Source organism: Hermetia illucens, chromosome 7 (assembly GCF_905115235.1).
Source record: "Hermetia illucens chromosome 7, iHerIll2.2.curated.20191125, whole genome shotgun sequence".
In the NCBI taxonomy this organism is placed as follows: domain Eukaryota; kingdom Metazoa; phylum Arthropoda; class Insecta; order Diptera; family Stratiomyidae; genus Hermetia; species Hermetia illucens.
The window spans coordinates 8,969,845-8,990,113 of NC_051855.1; the positions used below are offsets into that span (position 1 = coordinate 8,969,845).

The 20,269-nt window shown below is 45.9% G+C and overlaps 1 protein-coding gene across 4 annotated transcripts in view; it reads left to right on the plus strand.

Annotated features, from left to right (window-relative positions):
• The window catches only part of LOC119660867 (fatty acyl-CoA reductase wat-like), a 216,446-nt gene that overhangs the window by 162,303 nt on the left and 33,874 nt on the right, over positions 1-20,269 (plus strand). For all 4 annotated transcript variants that reach the window (XM_038069777.1, XM_038069776.1, XM_038069778.1 and 1 more), the window contains 3 exons: positions 692-890; positions 12,961-13,212; positions 18,734-18,991. In XM_038069777.1, coding sequence (XP_037925705.1) covers positions 692-890; positions 12,961-13,212; positions 18,734-18,991 — 709 coding nt within the window. The remainder of the gene's footprint in view (positions 1-691; positions 891-12,960; positions 13,213-18,733; positions 18,992-20,269) is intronic.

Consider the following 20,269-nt stretch of genomic DNA (forward strand, 5'->3'; position numbering starts at 1 on the left):
CGGTATGCAGCATTCTTCCGTTCCCTTGCTAGCTTACATTCATCGTCAAAGCAACCGTTCGAACTTCTTTTGCGGGTGGGGCCAAGTAGCTTTGTGGTCGTATCAGTGATAACGTTCTTCAGGTGGTTGTAAAGATCATTTTTTGATGCTTCATCTCCAGGACCTCTGTTGACTGCGGTTATTGCGGCATCCATTTCCCTCTTATAGGTGTCACGGAGGTTTGTGTTGTGGATGGCTTCAGTGTTCACTCTCACCTGATTGTCAGAGGGGATTCTAGGTAGTGTTGTTATTCGAGCTCGAAGCACCATGCCAACAAGATAGTGATCCGAGTCTATATTGGCCCCCCTACGTGTTCTGACATTGATCAAAGCTGAGAGGTGGCGGCGTTCAATCAGGACGTGGTCAATTTGGTTGAAAGTGATCCCGTCTGGAGAGGATCACGTATGTTTGTGGACCGCTTTCCGCGCAAACCAGGTACTTCCAACAACCATTTCGTGCGATACTGCTCCGTGTGAATATGTAATTGACAGATCTGTGGGCGGAAACCGGTAGGGGTAATTTCAATTATGATATCTTGCACACTACTATAACCTGCCGTAGTGGCATTTCAAAGATTAACATCTTTTCAAAAATTCATACAGTTATAGTTTCAGATTTTCATAATTTTAAAATATTTTTCCATTTTCCGCAGTGATTTCAACATATCGTGATCCTGTTTGCGGATGGATCGATAACTTCTACGGACCAACGGGTGCAATTGCCGGTGCCGGGACTGGTGTTATCAGAACATTTCGCTGCGACCCGAATGCTGTTGCCAATATGGTACCTGTCGACTTGTGTGTAAACAGTATTATTGCAACTGGATGGGATATCAATGAAAGATATAACAGGTAAGTTTGTCAGAAAGTGATTTCGTCCATTTGTACGGTATTTCGCAAGAAAAAACCTCACCAAAGTTAACTTCATTATTGTCTGTCTCTCTTTTTTAAGGTTTTGTGTAAAACAAAACCTTTTAAGGTTTCAATGTTTTGTGTAAAACAAAACCTTATTAAAATCGATTCAATGTCTGTCTGTCTGTCTGTCACTCGCATTTTTCTCCAAAACGACTAAACCGATCCGAACGAAATTTGGTGGACATCCCAATTCTCTTGTTTTGCTAGCATTTTCGCCACCAGATTTTCTGGTGCCTCTCCTAGAATCTCCTCTAGATTCCTCCTTTCCGCCACGAATTTCGGACAGTGGAAGAATATATGCTCTGGGTCCTCTGGTCTGGTCTGGACCATCGAGTGAGGTCTCCAATTTAAACATGTGCAGGTATTGACGATATCCTCCATGCCCCGTGAGAAACTGGGTGAGATTATAATTAATCTCGCCGTGTCGTCTCTCCAACCACTCCTTGATGGCAGGAATGAGCCTATGAATCCACCGACCCTTTCCCGAGCGTTCCCACCACTCTTGCCATCTATTTATGGATCTCTCCCTCTCAGCGCTCTTCGTCTGCAATAAGGGAGAGATTGACTTCGCATGGTATATATTCGCCATCTCATCTGCCAAGATGTCAATCGGCATCATTCCAGAGATGACGAATGCTGCATCATCTGAGACAGTCCTGAAGGCAGAGCATACCCTCAGGGCTGTCCTCCTGTAGACTGCATTCAGTTTGCTAGTGTTAACTGACATGCGCAACGCCTTCCTCCAAACTGGGGTCGCATAGAGTATGATTGAGGTCACCACCCTGGCTATAAGCAACCTAGAGGTATCCCGTCGCTCTCCCACGTTCGGCATTATCCTCGCCAGGGCCATACTAGCAGTGGATGATTTATCACAAACATACTGTACGTGTTGCTTATAGCTGAGTTTCCTGTCTATCACCACCCCCAAGTATTTGATGGTCGGCTTGGGAGTGATGATATGATCCCCGATTCTAACACAGGCGTAATTTCTCTTCCGGTGCTTGGTGATGAGGAACGCTTCTGTTTTTTCCTCTGCAAACGTCAGACCAGATCTCTCTAACATGCATTTGATAGCACTGATTGCCTCGCTTGAGTATAACTCAGCCTCTTCGAGATGCCTTGCGACAACTACCAGCGCTATGTCGTCAGCGTAACCCACCACTGTAGCTTCCTCCAGAAGGGGAAGATTAAGTACATCGTTATACATGATGTTCCCCAGCATTGGGCCAAATACCAGGCCCTGCGGGACACCTGTGGAAACAACGTACTCCTGAGGTCTATCATCGGTGTCATACCAGAGCCTCCCTTCAGTTAAGTAATTATCGACGATAGCAGCGAGATAGGCGGGAATACCAGTCTTCGCTAGGGATTTGCGTATTAGATTCCAATTAGCCGAATTGAATGCATTTTTCACGTCCAGGGTTACTACCACGCAATATTTGCTGGTACTACCCTTTCCGTGGATTGTATCTTCGGCCAAGCCAGTAACCAATTTGATGGCATCAATGGTTGATCTGGCTCTACGGAACCAATACTGCCGATCTGAAAGGCCGCCTTGGCTCTCAACAACCGGGAGTAATGTATTATAGATTACCCGCTCTAGCGTTTTCCCCACCGTATCCAAAAGACATATAGGTCGGTATGAGGATGGTTCACCTGGAGGTTTACCAGGCTTAGGCAGAAGGACCAACTTCTGTCGCTTCCATGCCGCTGGAAATATTCCTTCGGAAATGCACGCTTCGAACAACTCAGCGAACATGTCCGGCCTAGATTTCACAGCAAACTTAAGGACCTTATTCGGTACTCCGTTCAGGCCCGGCGCTTTATTGTCTCCTATTCTGTCTCTCTAGTCACTGGCGGAATTGCCGTCACATTCAGAGGTGGTTGGAATGTGTCGGTGCTCTCCTCTTGCTGAGTGAATAACCCCTAGATGATTTTCAGCAAGAGGGTGGGACACGTGATATGCGGAGATTAACGGCCTCTGAATCGTCCCATCACGGTTCGATAAGCTCTCCCCCACGGGTTGATGTCCGCTTCTGAGCAGAGCTCCTTGAAGCACTCCGTCTGTCTGTCTATCCGTCACACGCATTTTTCTCGGAGACGGTTATAGCGATTGGCACCAAATTTGGTAGAAAGGTGGAAACTCTGAACGCTCACGCATAAAGTGAGTTACATCCTCCTACGTCGAATTTAAGGGGGGATCGCCATACATGCAAAAGGGGGTATACATTTTTTTTTTAATCAAAGATAGTCATTTGTAGTATCAAATTATAGGTCTCGGTTATTACTCTTCGAAACCGGTATTAATTTTGACATTTGTTTGAAAGGTGGGGAATGCGGGGGGTTGAAAGCGATCATTTCTTTAAGGGGGCCATTCTCAGAAACTACCCAACCGAAAAATCAGAAAAAAAATCAGGAGGCTGCCACTATATGGTGCCTAGGCATATGACCTACCTGAAGCGTCCAGTTTCCGGTTTCCCGACTTGTTTAGTCGTTAGAAAGTAGATAGGTTTAAAACCTACCGCTGCCTTTTCTGCGAAAATGATCTCTTTTCACTTACTTGCTTTGCAGAAATGCCATTATGATATTACGGCGACGAGGTAGGGTGAGTTCTTAACTAAGGGTCGTATTGTTGTTCCTTATTTTGTTTCAGAGCTCCTTTTTTTTCGGAACTATATGGATCTACTTCTTCATTTTTTCCATCGATTATTAGGCAATTTCGGAGCCAGCATGTAATAATAATAATAATCGTTGGTGTGACAATCCAGGGGTCTGGGCCTTGAAGCGTGTTAGAGCACTTCATTCAAAACTGTAACGATCCAACACAGGAGGTAAACACTGTAGGAAGCAATGTGGTCAGCATTTCGCTTGCCTGAGATTATTATCCCGATTTGACTCAGGCACTCATTCGCAACTGAGTTGATTGATATCTGACATCAAGTTACGATATAAATCGCGCTGCAACCAGTCAGAGTTGAACCGCGAGCTTCCGCAAGGACAGCCTAGCATTCTAACAACTAACCCATTCACACCAACATATGTCGTATGATTTTCTCAGATGACGGTCTCCAATGCCTCCCTGTGTATACCAAATATATGGCATTCAAAATAATATGTTGCACATCCTTCGCAACATACCCACACGCACCCTATATGGTGATGAGAACGAACAACCGGACCGCTTTTGGTATGAAACCCACTCGTGCGCGTCTCCAGGACTGTGGTAGGTATCCTAGAGAGATACAACTCGGCACAACCCTTTCCTACTGCTTCTGTAACATGACCGGCATTATGCCATCTGGGCCTGGAGATTTATATGCGGAGAAGCTATTTTATCCTCGGTAATTACCAATTTGATAGTCTCGCACGGCTGGGGTGGCCGCAAACCCTTCAAGCAAGGCTCTAACCCACAGTCCTCCACAGTCGCTGACGGGCAAGCGCGTCTGAACCAGCAGTTCCAAGGTTTCACCAACAGATTACGTCCAGGAGCCTTCCGATTGTTAAGGAAGGATGTGCTCTTATGTTCCTTGGACAGAATCTTATTGTGGTTCGCGGATTCACTGGTGCTTTCAATGTTCTGACGATAGTCCTTGATGATCGAATTATACTTCTTCAGGCAGTCCTTGGATGGCTGCCAATATTTATGCCTGTAGCAGATGTTGAAGATTTCCCTGGTCAGCTTAATGAGGCTGGAGAGATCGTCATTCCACCACTGTGGCAGTGTCTTCTTGCTGTACTTAGTAGAGAGGCTTTAGAGACGGCTTCGAAAGCGTTTTCCAGAGCCCCGACCTTTGTACAATTTGTACACCGGAGAGTTTGTTCTTAATCAATAATAATAATCGTTGGCGCAACAATCTATATTGGATCAGGACCTAGAAGTGTGTTAGAGCACTTCATTCAAGACCGAAACGGTACACTACAGGATTACAGAACTCTATAGGAGGCAATGTGATCAGCATTGCGCTCGCCCGAGATTACTGCCCTGATTTGACTCAGGTACTCATTCACAGCTGAATCGACTATATTAGTGCAATGCCGATAGGAAGACAAGCAGATTAGTCGAGGCGCACTTCGAGTGTTGTAGATTTATCTGCGTTACCTTCAGCATGATCTGCTGCGTGGGGGTTCGTCAGTGCCCGTCGGACCGACGATCCTCATCTCCTCCAACAGCTCGTTGGCGGCGTTGATTAGATCTAGGAACACTTGGCGCGGAACACTTTTACTTTTGCGTTCCTGACTCCGAACCGCACTATATAGTCGACCTTTTTCAGTGCCTTCAGACACTCTCCATTTACACGGAGTAGAAAAGGTTAGCTATTTGTCTGTGGTTCCTCCTCCTAACAACCCAGTCGTCCATGGGAATCCTGGGGTTTTGAAAGCGCACAGATTGGGCGAGCTTGTCTTTATACGGATCGTCGGCAATCAGATGCGAGTGACCAGTCTGGTCGGAATCTCGTCGTAGGGAATGACATTGAGCTTTACGCCCTCCCAGCCGTCGTTGGTCTTAGTGATGCACGACCCGTGAAAGTCCCAGGAGAATTGGTCGTCGCAAACTATAACGTGGAAACCACGGACCACCTGAGAGGAATCAAAGCAGTGAATAGATCCCGTGTGTTTACCTTCGGCGTCCAGCAGATTCTCAATGACCACCTCGGACAGTCTGGCCTCAACACTGGTCCACACCTTCGGCGCTGGTTTGCCGCTAGCGGTATTACCTCCGCCAGCGTAAATGGCTCCTGGTCACGTCGTTGTAGGGTTTTGCAGTTCGTGGCTCGTCGACTGGCTGTTGCTGCGTATTTTTCTTCAGATATTGCTTAGCGTCCGAGCTCTTGCCCACTTTGCTCCGCTTGTTTCAGAACGATGGGCTTCGCCTTCTGCACAAAGCGTTTGCTGTTTTATTCCTCGATAATCGCCTGGTATTTAGCGAAGTCTTTTTCATCCGGCTAGTCGACAGTACCGGCCTCCTTATTTTGGCAATTTTCCAGGCTGGGAACCACTAGTCCGTTGATCTCAGTACGGCGGCGCTACGGTTTGCACCGAGTCTCCTGGCTGGATACCAGCCGTTCGTCCTCCGATAATGCGCCTGGAACCACTCCCTCTTCTTCTTTCGTTGGTTTAATAATTTTTAAAATCGAGTCCATATCTTAGTCCCACGAGTAGCCCAGGAAGATTGTCCACCCGGCTAACCCGGCCACCAGGGTGAGGGTCTCATTTGAAACTGAAAGTGTTGGGCACCTTTTAGAAAGAGTTCGCATACTAAAGACCAAGCTCTGTTCAAACTTGGCTTGTTGTCCTATTAGCACCTCCTCCAGTGCAGGGAGGAAGATACCCGGACTATTGTTTCGGCTCATCCCCCCAGATCTACCTGCCCTTAACACATGACCAGCCGATCCTCGTCAGTTGGATGAACCTACTCCCAGCCCGGCCCTACACACTCTTGGCCCGTCCGAAGATGATTTCCAGCGGCCACTTGCCCAGGGAACTCTCCAACGTACAATATAGCCAAATGCGTGATATGTGAAATGCAGAAAATAGGTAATATTTACAACAGCACTGCAATAAGAAACAAAGCAGATGTCGTCGGAGGACGGATTAAGTGACCTGCCCACCGTAACCAATTGAGCCGGATTTTATCCACAACCGGATGGTCATGGTATCGCTCATAGATTTCGTCATTGTGTAGGCTATGGAATCGTCCGTCCTCATGTAGAGGGCCAAAAATTCTTCGGAGGATTCTTCTCTCGAACGCGGCTAAGAGTTCGCAATTTTTGTTGCTAAGAACCCAAGTTTCCGAGGAATACATGAGGACTGGGACTGGCAATATCATTGTCTTGTACAGTAAGAGCTTTGACCCTATGGTTTTGTAAACTGAAATAGGCTCTGTTGGCTGACAACAACCATGCGCGGATTTCATCATCGTAGCTGTTATCGGTTGTGATTTTCGACCCTAGATAGGAGAAATTATCAACGGTCTCAAAGTTGTATTCTCCTATCCTTATTCTTCCCGTTTGACCAGTGCGGTTCGATGTTGTTGATTGGTTGGTTTTCGGTGCTGACGTTGCCACCATATATTTTGTTTTGCCTTCATTGATGTGCAGCCCAAGATCTCGCCTCAATGGCCGCCTGCTCGATCTGGATGAAGGCAGTTTGTACGTCTCGGGTGGTTCTTCCCATGAGTTGGGTGGACATAACGAAGATCGTACCTCTTCCATTTACCTCAGCATCACGGATCACTTTCTCGAGGGCCAGGTTAAAGAGGACGCATGATAGGGCATCCCCTTATCGTAGACCGTTGTTGATGTCGAATGGTCTTGAGAGTGATCCTGCTGCTTTTATCTGGTCTCGCAAATTGGTCAGGATCAACCTTTTACCGCTCATTGAAAAATAATAGCTGTTCTTTCTCACACTATCTATGTCATCAGTTCGTGAACAGTTGCAGTGCTTCGCATATTCAGATGTAGGATGTGAGTCATGCTGTTCGGCTTTTCCCTTTCTATAGTTCCCTTCTGGAATCGCCCAGAACCAGGAATGTAAGCCATATGCTTTTTCCGCATACCAAGTTCCTTGCAGAGAGTAACAATATCACTGCAACGAACAAGTTTTGCGTTTATGTCCAGAGTCGCTATACTGGTCACACAAATGGTCCAGTTTTGTATGACTCAGCATGAACCCATAAGGCCCACACTTGAAACGGGGGGCTAAAACCACGCTTCTCTTTTACTCAATCCACAGAGTTGACATCTACACTGACACTGTAGCACATTTCTCGAAGAACTTCCGCAAAAGACCTTCCATTGCTGGGCATGAGGAGACGGGGGTTCTGGTTGTGGTTCGCTACTTATAGTTTGATGGAGTTTTAGCGGTCGTTTCCCAATTTACGCAATTGCTGCTTGATCCGTTTAGTTACCATCACACTTTCTCATTGTCTGTTTCTTTTCGATGGGCTGAGGGTAACACGCTCCATTATGTCATTTTTAACATCCTTGGAGATATTTAGCCAAACGAGGGTGGGAGCAGGAACAAATGTCCACTCAAATATTTTTATGCACAAAACCTTTCATACCTAAAGCATCCAATTCTGGGTAGGGTAGCTAAATGCGTTTAGGCAGGGAGTTTTGGACTCCCGCAACGGTACGCCGTTGGACTACCAACTGAATACCTCCCCATCGTCCGAGAGCTAGCCTGGAACCGGAGAGGAGGAGGTAAACTGGAGAAACCCCCTGCCACCCGGACTCTTCACCGGTAGAGCTATGTCTTCTTTGCAACGAGAAGAACCCGAACGTAAGGCACAACACGACCCTACCTGTTAGCGCTCCTCAGTATCTCCGCGGCAATTTTGTTTGGAGAGAGATCCCCTGTGCTGGAAAACACACAATCCGGAGATCGTGCCTTTCCAATCTTGTGCAGGTAAAACTGAAAACTTTCATGCCACTTAAAAATTGGGTAAGGAAATAGTCAGCCGGTTCAGAGACAGTTCGGTGTGCAGACGCCACCCGTAAAGTTCCCCGCCTCTTTTCATGCGAAAGGCGGTTACGATATACCTCCTTGCCAGGAGTCCATACTATAGAGCAGAACAGACTGCCTTCTACTCGTCAAAAGACGTCATATGCTAGATGTAGGACCCCCAATGTTTACCATTAGCCGATCTAAGGCTGAAGCTCCAACTGCAGACTTGTCCGCTGCCGTTTTGATTTGCGTGAAAAGCTCATCTTTGAGTCAAGCGTCAGTCCAAGGTATTTAACCGTTGGTTTTGACTCCTTTAACGACATGCTGATCGATATGGGACGCAGAATCGGGGTTTTCTTTTTAGTCAAGATGAGTACTTCGGTTTTTTTGCCAGTGCAAAGTCAAAACCGTGAGCAGTCATGCATCCGGTTACCCGTCGCATCAATATGCCAAGTCTGCTTTGCGCGTGTTCAACATGCGTGCATAACAGACAAGACACGACTCTTTTGGCACGCCGAGTCTGAGAAGGCTTTTGTAGGAAGCGTTCCAGAGGTCCGGGCCTAGGATGGATTCCTGCGCTACTCCTGGTGTAACCTCCAGCCTTGTCTGACTCTCTAACGTCTCATAGAGAAGGGATTGGTATCTCACATAATTCCTCAATATCCGTAAAGAATCCCTCCAGTAGCATTACGCCATCGACGACCTGCATGACAGTATCCGTTGTGGATCCCCCCTTAAAGGCGAACTGCAGTTGAGATAAGTCTCCAGTAGCACGTATCGATTCAGGGAGTCTCTGATGAGCTATTCGAGCACTTTCCCGACAGTGTCAAACATATAAAGCGGTCGGTATGCTGTCGGCAACTCGCCTTTTCCTTTACTGATCAATGCAAGGCTCACCACTTTCCAATGAGGTGGGAAAATGCCTCCTTTTAGGGAAGCATTCAATGCGTTGAACAAAAAACCTGGCCGAAGTTAGAGCCCCAGTTTGTGTACCTCTGCCGGGATACCGTAGGGTCCTGACACCTTCTTCTTTTTCATAAAGAGACTGCCTCTTCCAACTCTTTTATAGAGAAAATTGGCCAGCTCTCGTGTTTATTGCCCTCCGGAGTCTCCTTTTGGCTGATCTGTACTCTGTCATTGTGGTACTTGCCTCCTCCCGGTCCCTTAAATGTTGCGTCAAGTGGCGGTGTTTGTGACACTCCTCCTGAAGCTCTGCAATTTCCGCCGTCCACCAATACTGCACAGACTACAGCTGCGGCGTCGCCACCCCCAACAATGTGCTCCAGTGCGACCCCACCTGCTTCAAGAGTTTCGAAAATCTCCCGCTGTTGGCCTTCGGGACGTTCCACACACAGAAAGAACGCCGAGTTGGTGCACGTCGAGAGATTGCGTCAACTGCTTCGAAGGCGATGTATTAATGATCGCTTGGCGAGAAGTCTTCCAGAACTCTCTATCTGTCCACCAGCGACACCAATGATTCCGACGCGTAGGTTACGTCGGGAATGCCTTCCTCGCATCTTAAGCGCCGAAATGTTGGGGTGGATCCGGTGTTTAAAACTACGAGTCCCGTTCTCGCCGCTATTTCGAGAAATCGTTTCCCCCTGGAGTCGATGTGAGGCATGCCACCTGGCATTGAAGTCACGCTCGACCAGGATCCGAGCCCCGCCGTGCCAAGATAGCGCCCTCCAGTGCATCAAGTCTGCATCGAAATAGACAAAGAAAAACGTTCCCCCAAACATCGAATCCAGACAAAGCCGCTCCCTTGGCCTTGGGCAAGAAACCTAGGATGGGTGCCATCTCGAACTTAAATGGCAGCGAATCTACGTCTTGTTTCGGTACTGAACTGCGCTAGCAACTCATGAGTGGTTCCTTTGCGGTGCATATTGATCTGTAAGGGGCAGATCATGTTAACCGTGTCCTTGCTCTTTCCAGTTCTGCTTTGAAGGTTGGCCACCGCTACGAGCCCGCAGTATGCGCAATGCTTTCATCACTCATGCACCGCGATCCCTGCATAGAGTACAACTCTTCTTTTGGTTGCAGGTATTGCTTTATGGCCTACCTAGCCGTATCTGCGACATGTTGGTCTCCTCTCAGGTTTCCGGCAGGTTGCAGACGTGTGTCCATAATCTAAACATCTGTAACATGTGGTTGGAGTGCCCCGTATTCGTGTCCTACATATTGCCCAACTAATTCTGATTTTCCCGCTATTAATAAGCTTCCTCGCATATTGTTCGGCAACTTCCATCACGGCGTTTTTTTTTTTTTGCCTCGGGATTTCGCAGGGTCGATACAAATCAGGGCGTTGGCTATCTTCGGACATTGACGCTTGACGGCCTCTTCTTCTTCGTTCTTTTCTGTGAGGCAGTCAAGATCTTGGATTTCCAGAGAGCACGTGGGTGCTAGGCTAGAAATCACAGCTTTCTCTCTCAGTAGCTCCTTGACTGTTTCACAGAACCCACCTTTATCTGTTCTCCTCGATCCTAATTCGACGAGGACTCCACTATTCTTCGCTTTCCGAATGGAAGACACTTCCGCTCCGCTGTCGTTACACTTGATTTTATAACGGATTTTGCTGAGGACTTCCGCAAATATCTTGCCTTCCGTTGGCCTAATAAGCAATGCTGACGATCTAGTGCTCCTTCGTCTCCTCAACTATTCTTTTTGGAGCCCCATCATTCGTGAACCCCTTAATTTTCGGCAAGGGCTTTCCTGACGACGCGGAGTGTTATTGCTTCTTCTTCCTCTTCGCCTTTTTCTTTTCAGCCCTGGAAAGTAACTGGGTGAAATCTCCCTCAGATGTCTCTTCGTCCTTTCATTTTTTCCCCAGTTCACTCTGCAACGGACTATCTGTAATTCATTTGGCGCTTGTGGTGTTCTCACAGGGGCGCGGTTTCTTCTACTTTTCGCAGATCTTCTGTTGCTCTTCATGTTCGCCTGCATTACGAAATACGATTCAGCAGCTCCTCCTGCTCCATCGGCCCATTTTTCACGCCTTTGTTGTTCCCTAGGACCTGACCAACGCTTAGCTGATTCGGGAACTAACGAACAGATCAGCGCTAACCCGGTGCAACGCGGTGTACTAATACCGGTTTAATACTCACTACCCAGCCAGGGTCCCAAAGGCCCCACTACCACTTTGGCAGTGCTAGGCTCACACCAGCCTATCCACATTGTGAAGGGGTTGCCGACAGTTCCGGGGACTCCCAATGTGTCCCGACGTGTATCCGTCATTAGCAGTTCGCTATTCGCCGAGAAACTTTCTCGAGGCTACTACTTAGAACGCGGCTGTAATGCGCCACTCCACGTCACTTCCCGTATCATAAGCGATACGTTACGTTTCGCTGACGAACCTTGAGGGACGTCTTGAGTGTGATTATGGTGGGAGAGAAACTTTCTATAGACTCTGATCACTTAGGCCGTGGTGGCTTTGCCACCTTTCATTATGAGAAGCTTGTTCCCAATTTATGATGACAGCGTTAGCCAATGCACCTCATACTCCAATGGCTCCAATGGCATGGAGCAGATTGAATTCTCTTTTGCTAAATCATCCGTGATTTCATTTCCCTCTACACTACAGTGACCAGGTACCCTGAGTAGCTCCACTGTATCGAATCTAGAAATAAAGTTTAAACGGTTTCTGCATTCCTGAACGATTTTCGAGGTGATCAAAGGAGTACTCAACGCCCTCAGTGCAGTCTGACTATCGCTGCAGATTGCGATGCGCCTGCCATTCAACCGTTCGTCACTCAGCCAGGTTGCCTCCTTAGGATCGCATATACTTCAGCTAAAAAACCGTTGCACATAGTCCCAAAGGAAAAGCCCATTTCTCGTTTTTATTCGGGAGGTAGACCCCGGCTCCAGAACACTGTTCTATTTTTGAACCACCGGTAATAGAAGACCTCCGTGTATCTCTCCGAGGGACGTTTTACTATTTTATCTCCTACTTCCACTGTTTTTTGCCTCCCGTATTGAAGTAGTGAGCCCCCCAGTATCTACAAACGTGGTAAATTTCTGTTCTTCCGTTCCCAAAAGTGTTGGCAATTCCAGTTTTGTCACTCTAATTTTTTTTTGTTGATATTGTTGTTAGCAGCATGGTCTTATGTATCACACTTGGAAGCCACCGGTCACGTTATTTCAGCACTAGGTTGACTTAAAGCCGTTGGGAGGCCTGAGTTGAATCGCAGCCATTGCCATCGGAATTTCTGGAATAGGCAAAAGTCATACATACATATTATCCAGTAAAGTCAATTTATTGAGCAATATAGAAAGTACCAATTAGATCTGACATAACATTATGTGAAAATACCCTACATATTATAAAATGAGATTGCTCATTATCCCAAAACTCCATTTACCAAAGACTGACTAAAAAAGAAACCTATGGTAGTCCCATCACAGAGGTTAAGCGTTGCTAGGAGTAATTAGTATTTATATGGGGAACCAAAAGGGAAATTTTCGGGATACATACTTTCAAGTCATCGAGAAATTGATTTTTTATATTTCTTCATTTAACTTTGAGGTCGAAACTGAAACTTACATATTTTTTCTTCCAATTTTTTAGCAAAATACCTGGAAAACGTGAGATTCCCGTATATAATTTTTGCACATCGAAAGAAAACGAATTAACGTGGGGTGAATTTACGACGAAAACAACAAAATATGGTCTGATGTATCCAACAGTAAAAGCAATCTGGTACCTGTGCTATTCAAATAATCCAAACAGACTAATGCACTTTTTGACAATTCTGTTTCTACACTACGTGCCTGCAATAATATTCGACACATTCTCGCTATGCATAGGCAAGAAACCCAGGTAAGTGAGATGATAATGAATGATATGAGAAGAAGGGAATATTATTGTGCTTTTTTATGAAAAAACCGCATTAAAATTACACTTTTGGACTATACGAGAGTGGAGCTGATGCTACCCTTATTGGTTCCTTACCAAGTAGCGGGTATATCACCTAGATTCAAGCAACGAAACAACGCCATTTTGTTCCGTGATAGGCCTGGCTTCAAAGGAGTCGAGATCCTCACAAATCACCATTTAGCGTATTAAGCCATTGTTTCGGTCGGTCTTCTAGTCGTTTTCCGTCAACTTCGATACTCAGAGCAGTTTAGCACTTTGCCGTGAAGCATCGGAAGCGTTTTGCCATTGCGTCAGCTGTGGTACTTACCTTTACCTAAGTTGCGCTGTCAGGTGAAGCTATTTCATAATGCATTTCACCTTAAGCTAGATTTTACTTTTCGAATTGCGATGGAACCATTTAACCTAGCGCACGAGTTCCTTTGACACTAAGAGTTACCGCAAAGCAAACCAAAAAAACTTGCGTAGCACACGGTCAAGGGCTTTAGTTTCACAGGTGTTGACAAACCTAGCCAGGTGGCGGTTGTTTGAATAATGTCGCCAATGCGGCTGCCAAGAATGCGGTAAAAAATCTTCATGGAATGGACAGGTATTTTTTTAGGTGTTGGAAGGTGGAAAGATTCACAACCTATCGCTGGCTCGTGCCATATGGTTATATGAGACTTTTACTCACTCAAACCACCACATTCTCCCTCGCTTACCCTGCGGGACTGCCATTTCGGTAGGATCAGTTACGAACTGGGGCTCGTGTCACTATTTCCTACTCTCCTCCCAATCTCCCTCTTCCTCAGCAGATTCTGGATCGCCTTCGTCGATCCTCGTTCGCTAAGATGTCGATGGGGACCATGCCTGCTATCACACATGCTGCTTCGTCTGATGTTGTACGGTAAGCGCACGACGTTCACAATGCACTCAACAAATTTTATCTGCTGCCCAAGCCCAGCCTGGAGCTGCATAAAGCAAGATGGAACTGAAAACTCTCGAGGTAAGGAGTCGGCGACCTTGCCTAGGACCACCTTCATTCGGTAACATTCTTGTCAACAATGTAGCAACCCCGGAAGCCTTGATTGCTAAATGCTCAAAGTAGGGCTTGAAATTCAGCCTTTGCTCAACCATGACTCCTAGGTATTTGAGCGTTGGTTGCGAATGTATTATTTGTTCGTCAATTCTGATCTTTATCCACGTTTGCTTCCTTCTCTTAGTAATAAAAGCTACTTCGGTTTTATGCTCTGCGAGCGTCAGACCAGTGTCTTCTATCCAAGATCCTATTTCAAAAATTGTCTCATCTGTGCGGACCTTAAACTCCTCAATACCTTGTGCCAAGATAGTCACTCCGATGTCGTCTGCGAAGCCAATGATTGTCACTCCTTTGGCCAGTTGCAACTTCAAAATTTCATCATACATTATTATCCACAGGAGAGAACCGAAGACTGATCCTTGTGGAAGCCCGCAGGTTGTTCTATACGTCTTAGGTCCATCGTTCGAATCATAACATAATTGCTTCTCCCGAAGGAATTCTATGACTATGCGCACTAGGTATTTGGGAGCTCCCAATTTGGGCAAACCCGCAATTTTCTTGCTCCATTTTGTAGTATTGGAGACATTCTTCACGTCGAGAGTAACTACCGCGCAAGATTTATTGGACTCTACTGCTTCTACAGCAATTTTCGTCACCATACTGTCCGATCTGCCTATCTCAGAGGTTATTGTAGATGACCCGTTCGAAAAGTTTGCGGACGCCGTTTAATAGGCATATAGGCCTATAAGACGAAGGATCACCCAAAGGTTCATTTCACTTCGAGATTAGGACAAGCTTCTGTTCCCTTTACTTTCGCGGGAAACCCCCTTCTTTGAGACACGGCGTAAGTCTTTCAGCGAACCACCTTGGAACTATTTTACAGCCGCTACCAGACCTTTATTTGGAATGCCATCTAAGTCTGAGGCTTTATTTTCCACAATGTTCTTTGCGGATTCCAGGACTCCTTCAGTGGCAGGTTCGATTCATTTGAAACTGTGGGAAAGAGGGTATTAATGATATCTCGCAGCAAATTAGAATTGGTGATCGGTGGCGACGTTTCCTGCAGACGAATTTCCTCAAACATTTCCTTGTCAAGTTTCTTGGATGTCCAACCCGCTACTACAGTTTTCTCGATACGTTTTGCATCTGTCCTACGCTCCATCTGAAAGATAGCCTGATGGTCATCATCATCATCATCAATGGCGCAAAAACCGGTATCCGGTCTAGGCCTGCCTTAATAAGGAACTCCAGACATCCCGGTTTTACGCCGAGGTCCACCAATTTGATATTCCTAAAAGCTGTCTGGCGTCCTGGCCTACGCCATCGCTCCATCTTAGGCAGGGTTTGCCTCGTCTTCTTTTTCTACCATAGATATTGCCCTTATAGCCTTTTCGGGCTGGATCATTCTCATCCGTACGGATTAGATGACCGGCCCACCGCAACTTGTTGAACCGGATTTTATCCACAACCAGACGGTCGTGGTATCGCTCATAGATTTCGCCATTATGTAGGCTACGGAATCGTCCATCCTCATGTAGGGGACCAAAAATTCTTCGAAGGATTCTTCTCTCGAACGCGGCCAAGAGTTCGCAATTTTTCTTGCTAAGAACTTAAGTCTCCGAGAAATACATGAGGACTGGCAAGATCATTGTCTTGTTCAGTAAGAGATTTGACCCTATGCAGGTGGTGCCTGTTATCGGTTGTGTATTTGGACTCTAGATAGGAGAAATTTTCAACGGTCTCAAAGTTGTAGTCTCCTATCTTTATTGTTTTCGTTTGATCAATGGGATTCGATGTAGTTCATTCTTTGCTTTTTGGCGCTGACGTCGCCACCATGTACTTCATCTTGCCTTCAATAATGTGCAGCCCAAGATCTCGCCTCAATGGCCGCCTGCGCGATCTGGATGAAGGGTTACTGTACACCTCGGGTTGTTCTTCCCATTATGTCAACATCGTCAGCATAGGCCAGTAGTCGGGTGAAGTTGAAGAGGATGGTGCCTCTCGCATTTACGTCTGCATCGCGAATCACTTTCTCCAATGCCAGGTTGAAGAGAACGCATGATAGGGCATCCTCTTGTCTTAGACCGTTGTTGATGTCGAATGGTCTCGAGAGTGATCCTGCTGCTTTTATCTGACCTCGCACATTGGTCAGGGTCAGCCTAGTCAGTCTTATCAATTTCGTCGGGATACCGAATTCTCTCAGGACCGTGTACAATTTTATCCTTGCTATGCTATCATAGGCGGCTTTAAATTCGATGAAAAGATGGTGCAACTGATGTCCATATTCCAACAGTTTTTCCATCGCTTCCCGCACAGAGAAAATCTGATCTGTTGCTGATTTGCTCGGAGTGAAGCCTCTTTGGTATGGGCCTATCCGGCCTAGCAAGATAGCGGAGAATATCTTATAGATAGTACTCAGCAACGTGATACCTCTATAATTGCTGCACTGTGTGATATCTCCCTTTTTATGTATGAGACAGATAATGGCTCTTTGCCAATCATCAGGCATACATCCGCTGTCCCATACCATGAGCACAAGTTGATGAACCACTTGGTGTAATTGGTCTCCTCCACATTTAACCAATTCGGCTGTAATTCCATCCGCTCCTGGCGACTTATAATTTTTAAGCCGATGAATTGCACGCACTGTTTCTTCTATACTTGGTGGTGGCAGTATTTGTCCGTCATCTTCAGTGGGCAGGACCTTCAACTCGCCCCGATATTATGGTTGTTCAGTAGCTCATCAAAGTACTCAACCCATCGCTCCAATATACCCATTCTGTCGGAAGTTAGATTTCTCTCTTTGTCTCGGCAGGATGAGCATCGATGTGTATAAGACTTCACCCTGCTGACTTGTTGCACTGCGCCTGGTGCGGTTGTTCACAGACCTGTTGGTTTTCCCAGACTTCCTGCTTCCATCTGTGAAGTCGCTTTTCCGCTCGACAGAGTTCTGATAGGTCTCTGCGGGTGCTCGCGTTCTTTGAGAATGCAACGTAACTCGATATGCGGCCTTCTTCCGTTCCGTTGCTAGCTTCAGCAGTAAATTTCTCCATAGTTAACCACGAATACGAAAACCTTTCCCTCCCTGTTCCCAGATCCTTAAGGGGGGGAAACCACATTACGAGGTTTTCAGAATCGATTTTTTTTATTGCCTAGAACGTTAGCCTTACTATCCATAGTTAACCAGAATACGAAAACCTTTCCCTCCATGTTCCCAGATCCTTAAGGGGGGGAAACCACATTACGAGGTTTTCAGAATCGATTTTTTTTATTGCCTAGAACGTTAGCCTGCCTAGAATACGCTGCAGAAATTTTTGTTCCTTTACATTTTATAGGGGTAGAAGCGGGCGATTATCGGGTACAGGCTCGGGGTCCACTACACCTGCAAAATTTTTAATTCTGATCATTTCCATCTCCATTAGGGTTCATATTCTTCGAAAATAAGTCACTAATATAAAATTAAAAGCTTCTTGGTGTCAGATAAAAATTGGAGTCGCTACACAGTCAATCGTTGTTCGTAGCGAATGGCGTTCACAGTTTCACTAGGTTTCAGCAGTTCAAAGTAGATCATGCCGGTCTGGTCCCACCACATACACAGCATGACCTTCCGGCCGCAACAGTTTGGTCGTGCCGTCGATGTCGATGCTTCACCTGGACTCACCCACGATTTGCTGCGTTTAGGGTTCTCCAAGACAATCCACTTTCCGTCGCCTGTAGCAATACGATTTAGAAAAGGCTTTCTTTTGTATTGTTGAAGCAGCATTTGACACGTCACTTTTCGGTTCTCCATTTGTCTCTTTCCACAATTCTGAATTTTTCCCATGGCTCGCAGATGCTTCGAAATTGCTTGTTGTTGAACTCCCAACGTATCTGCAAGCTGTCGTTACGTTTGTGTGTTGTCTTCATCCAATAATGCTTGCAATTCGGCGTCATCAAACGATTTTCGCTTCCCGGAGCGTGCATGTACCACGTTTCATATGTTCGAAGTGTTACTGCACGATCGCCATAAACTTCCACAAGTGCGCAGTGGCTCTCGGATAAATTTTTTCCTTGATTGAACATGAAAAGCAATGCATGGCGCGTATGCTCGAAATTCGGTACGAACACCGACATATTTGACGCGCAATAAAAACTTGGTGGAGGAACTTTTTGGGGAAACGTCAGCGCAGTTTAGATACTCGACACCAACTAAACAAAATGACAGGTATGTGTGACCAACAACGACGCTAAGCATAGAACGCCATCCGTCGAAAAAAACCGGAAATTAATTAGGAGTATACCTGGTATATGCCATTCGAGTTAGGAAACTTACTGAATACAAATTAAAACTAAATTGGTTGTGTAGATGTTAAGAATAAAACAAGGCTGATTTACGAATTTATCATTTTTCGTTCAAACTATGCCATTTAAGCATTTCCATTTATTTTTCTTTTTTAATATTTTTTCCAGACTACTTAACACATATAAAAAAATCCATCGTTTCATGAATGTTATTGAATACTTCTCAATGCGGCAATGGGAATACCAAACAGATAACGTGAAAAACCTTTGGCAACGATTGTCAAATCGTGATAAAGACATATTTTTTTTCGATATGAGCCAACTGGATTGGGATTTATTTTTACAACACTATTTTCGTGGTATACGACAATTTTTACTCAACGATCCACTTGAAACGATACCAGAAGCTTTAGTACGATGGAATAGGTAAGTCTATAAGAATATATCTAAGTTGATGGACAAGGGTAGTTTCCTTCAAACTACAATTTTTAGTTATCAATGTAAATATATATTTCGGGAGCAACTTACCCCCTTCATCAGTACAAAACTACTAAAAATAATTGCCATTATACCGTTCTTTTATACTTATTTTCTGTTTAATTGATTCGTCACCGACGGGGCGATTCGATGTTTGAAAGATTCGTCATCGACGGGGCGATTTCCAGATACACCAACCGAAATATTACCTCGGCTCGCTTGCTCCAGGTCACTTGAAATGTTCCGAAGGAACTCCTTTTAAAGAGTGGCTGAAAGGTTCCTAAAGGCTTGGGGGAGGAATAATAACTATGGCTTTTGATTTAATTTAATTATAACATTTTTATATTTTACATAGTAATAAGTTCCTTAACTTAATTAATTGCCTCACCAGAACGCACTCGGCGCTTGAGCTGCTGCTGTACTGCTACCCTCTGCACTGGATCACCTGAAAACTGCTTCAACCTCCGGCTCCACGTCGTGCCTTCCCAAGCTGCCTTTACCTAACAGCCCCTCGACTTGATGGTATTCCAAATCCGTTATATTGAGCATTAAGGCCGCGATTCTGGCCTGGTGGTTCTTCATAGTCTCCACTTCGTGACATATAGCTACATCTCGATAACCGAGACAGGCTATGGTTCCTGCTGTCGCTAGACCAGGTAAATACTTGGCGTCTAACTTCAAGAGTCCGCTAGTCACCAGAGAGGCGAGCCCAGAGAACCTTTTTGAGCGCTTTATTTTGTACACCGCGTTTAGCTCCCGACTAAGATCCTCGATTTGTAACTCGTTTGATTTCCTGAGTTCATCGCAGTAATCTCGAATTTCGGCCCCCCCCCCGCTCGTCGTTCTCAAATTCTTCTGAATTTTCCCATCTGGTGCGACATGAGTTCCAGGTCCCGGGTAAGATTCACAGAGGTTGCAATGGTATATTTTAGGTCGAAAGCTTTTACCTGTACCGAGCCTAGATCAATTATCCTAGTCTCCAGTACTGGATCTATTGTCCAAGGAAGTACAGCAGCCGGCAACAGGCATAACCTCACAAGAACCTCTACCTTCCCCAGCGACCAATGCTTCCGCCTCGTTTTCCTCTGCGTTCGGGACGGAACGTTTGCTGGCATTGGATTCGTGCGGGATACAATGTTGCCTGCCTCGCCTTCTTCTTCCGGCAGGAGAGGAACGAGCTGATGTACGGCCGACGGACGTTGTCCTTCTCAGCAGTTCCGAGCTTCA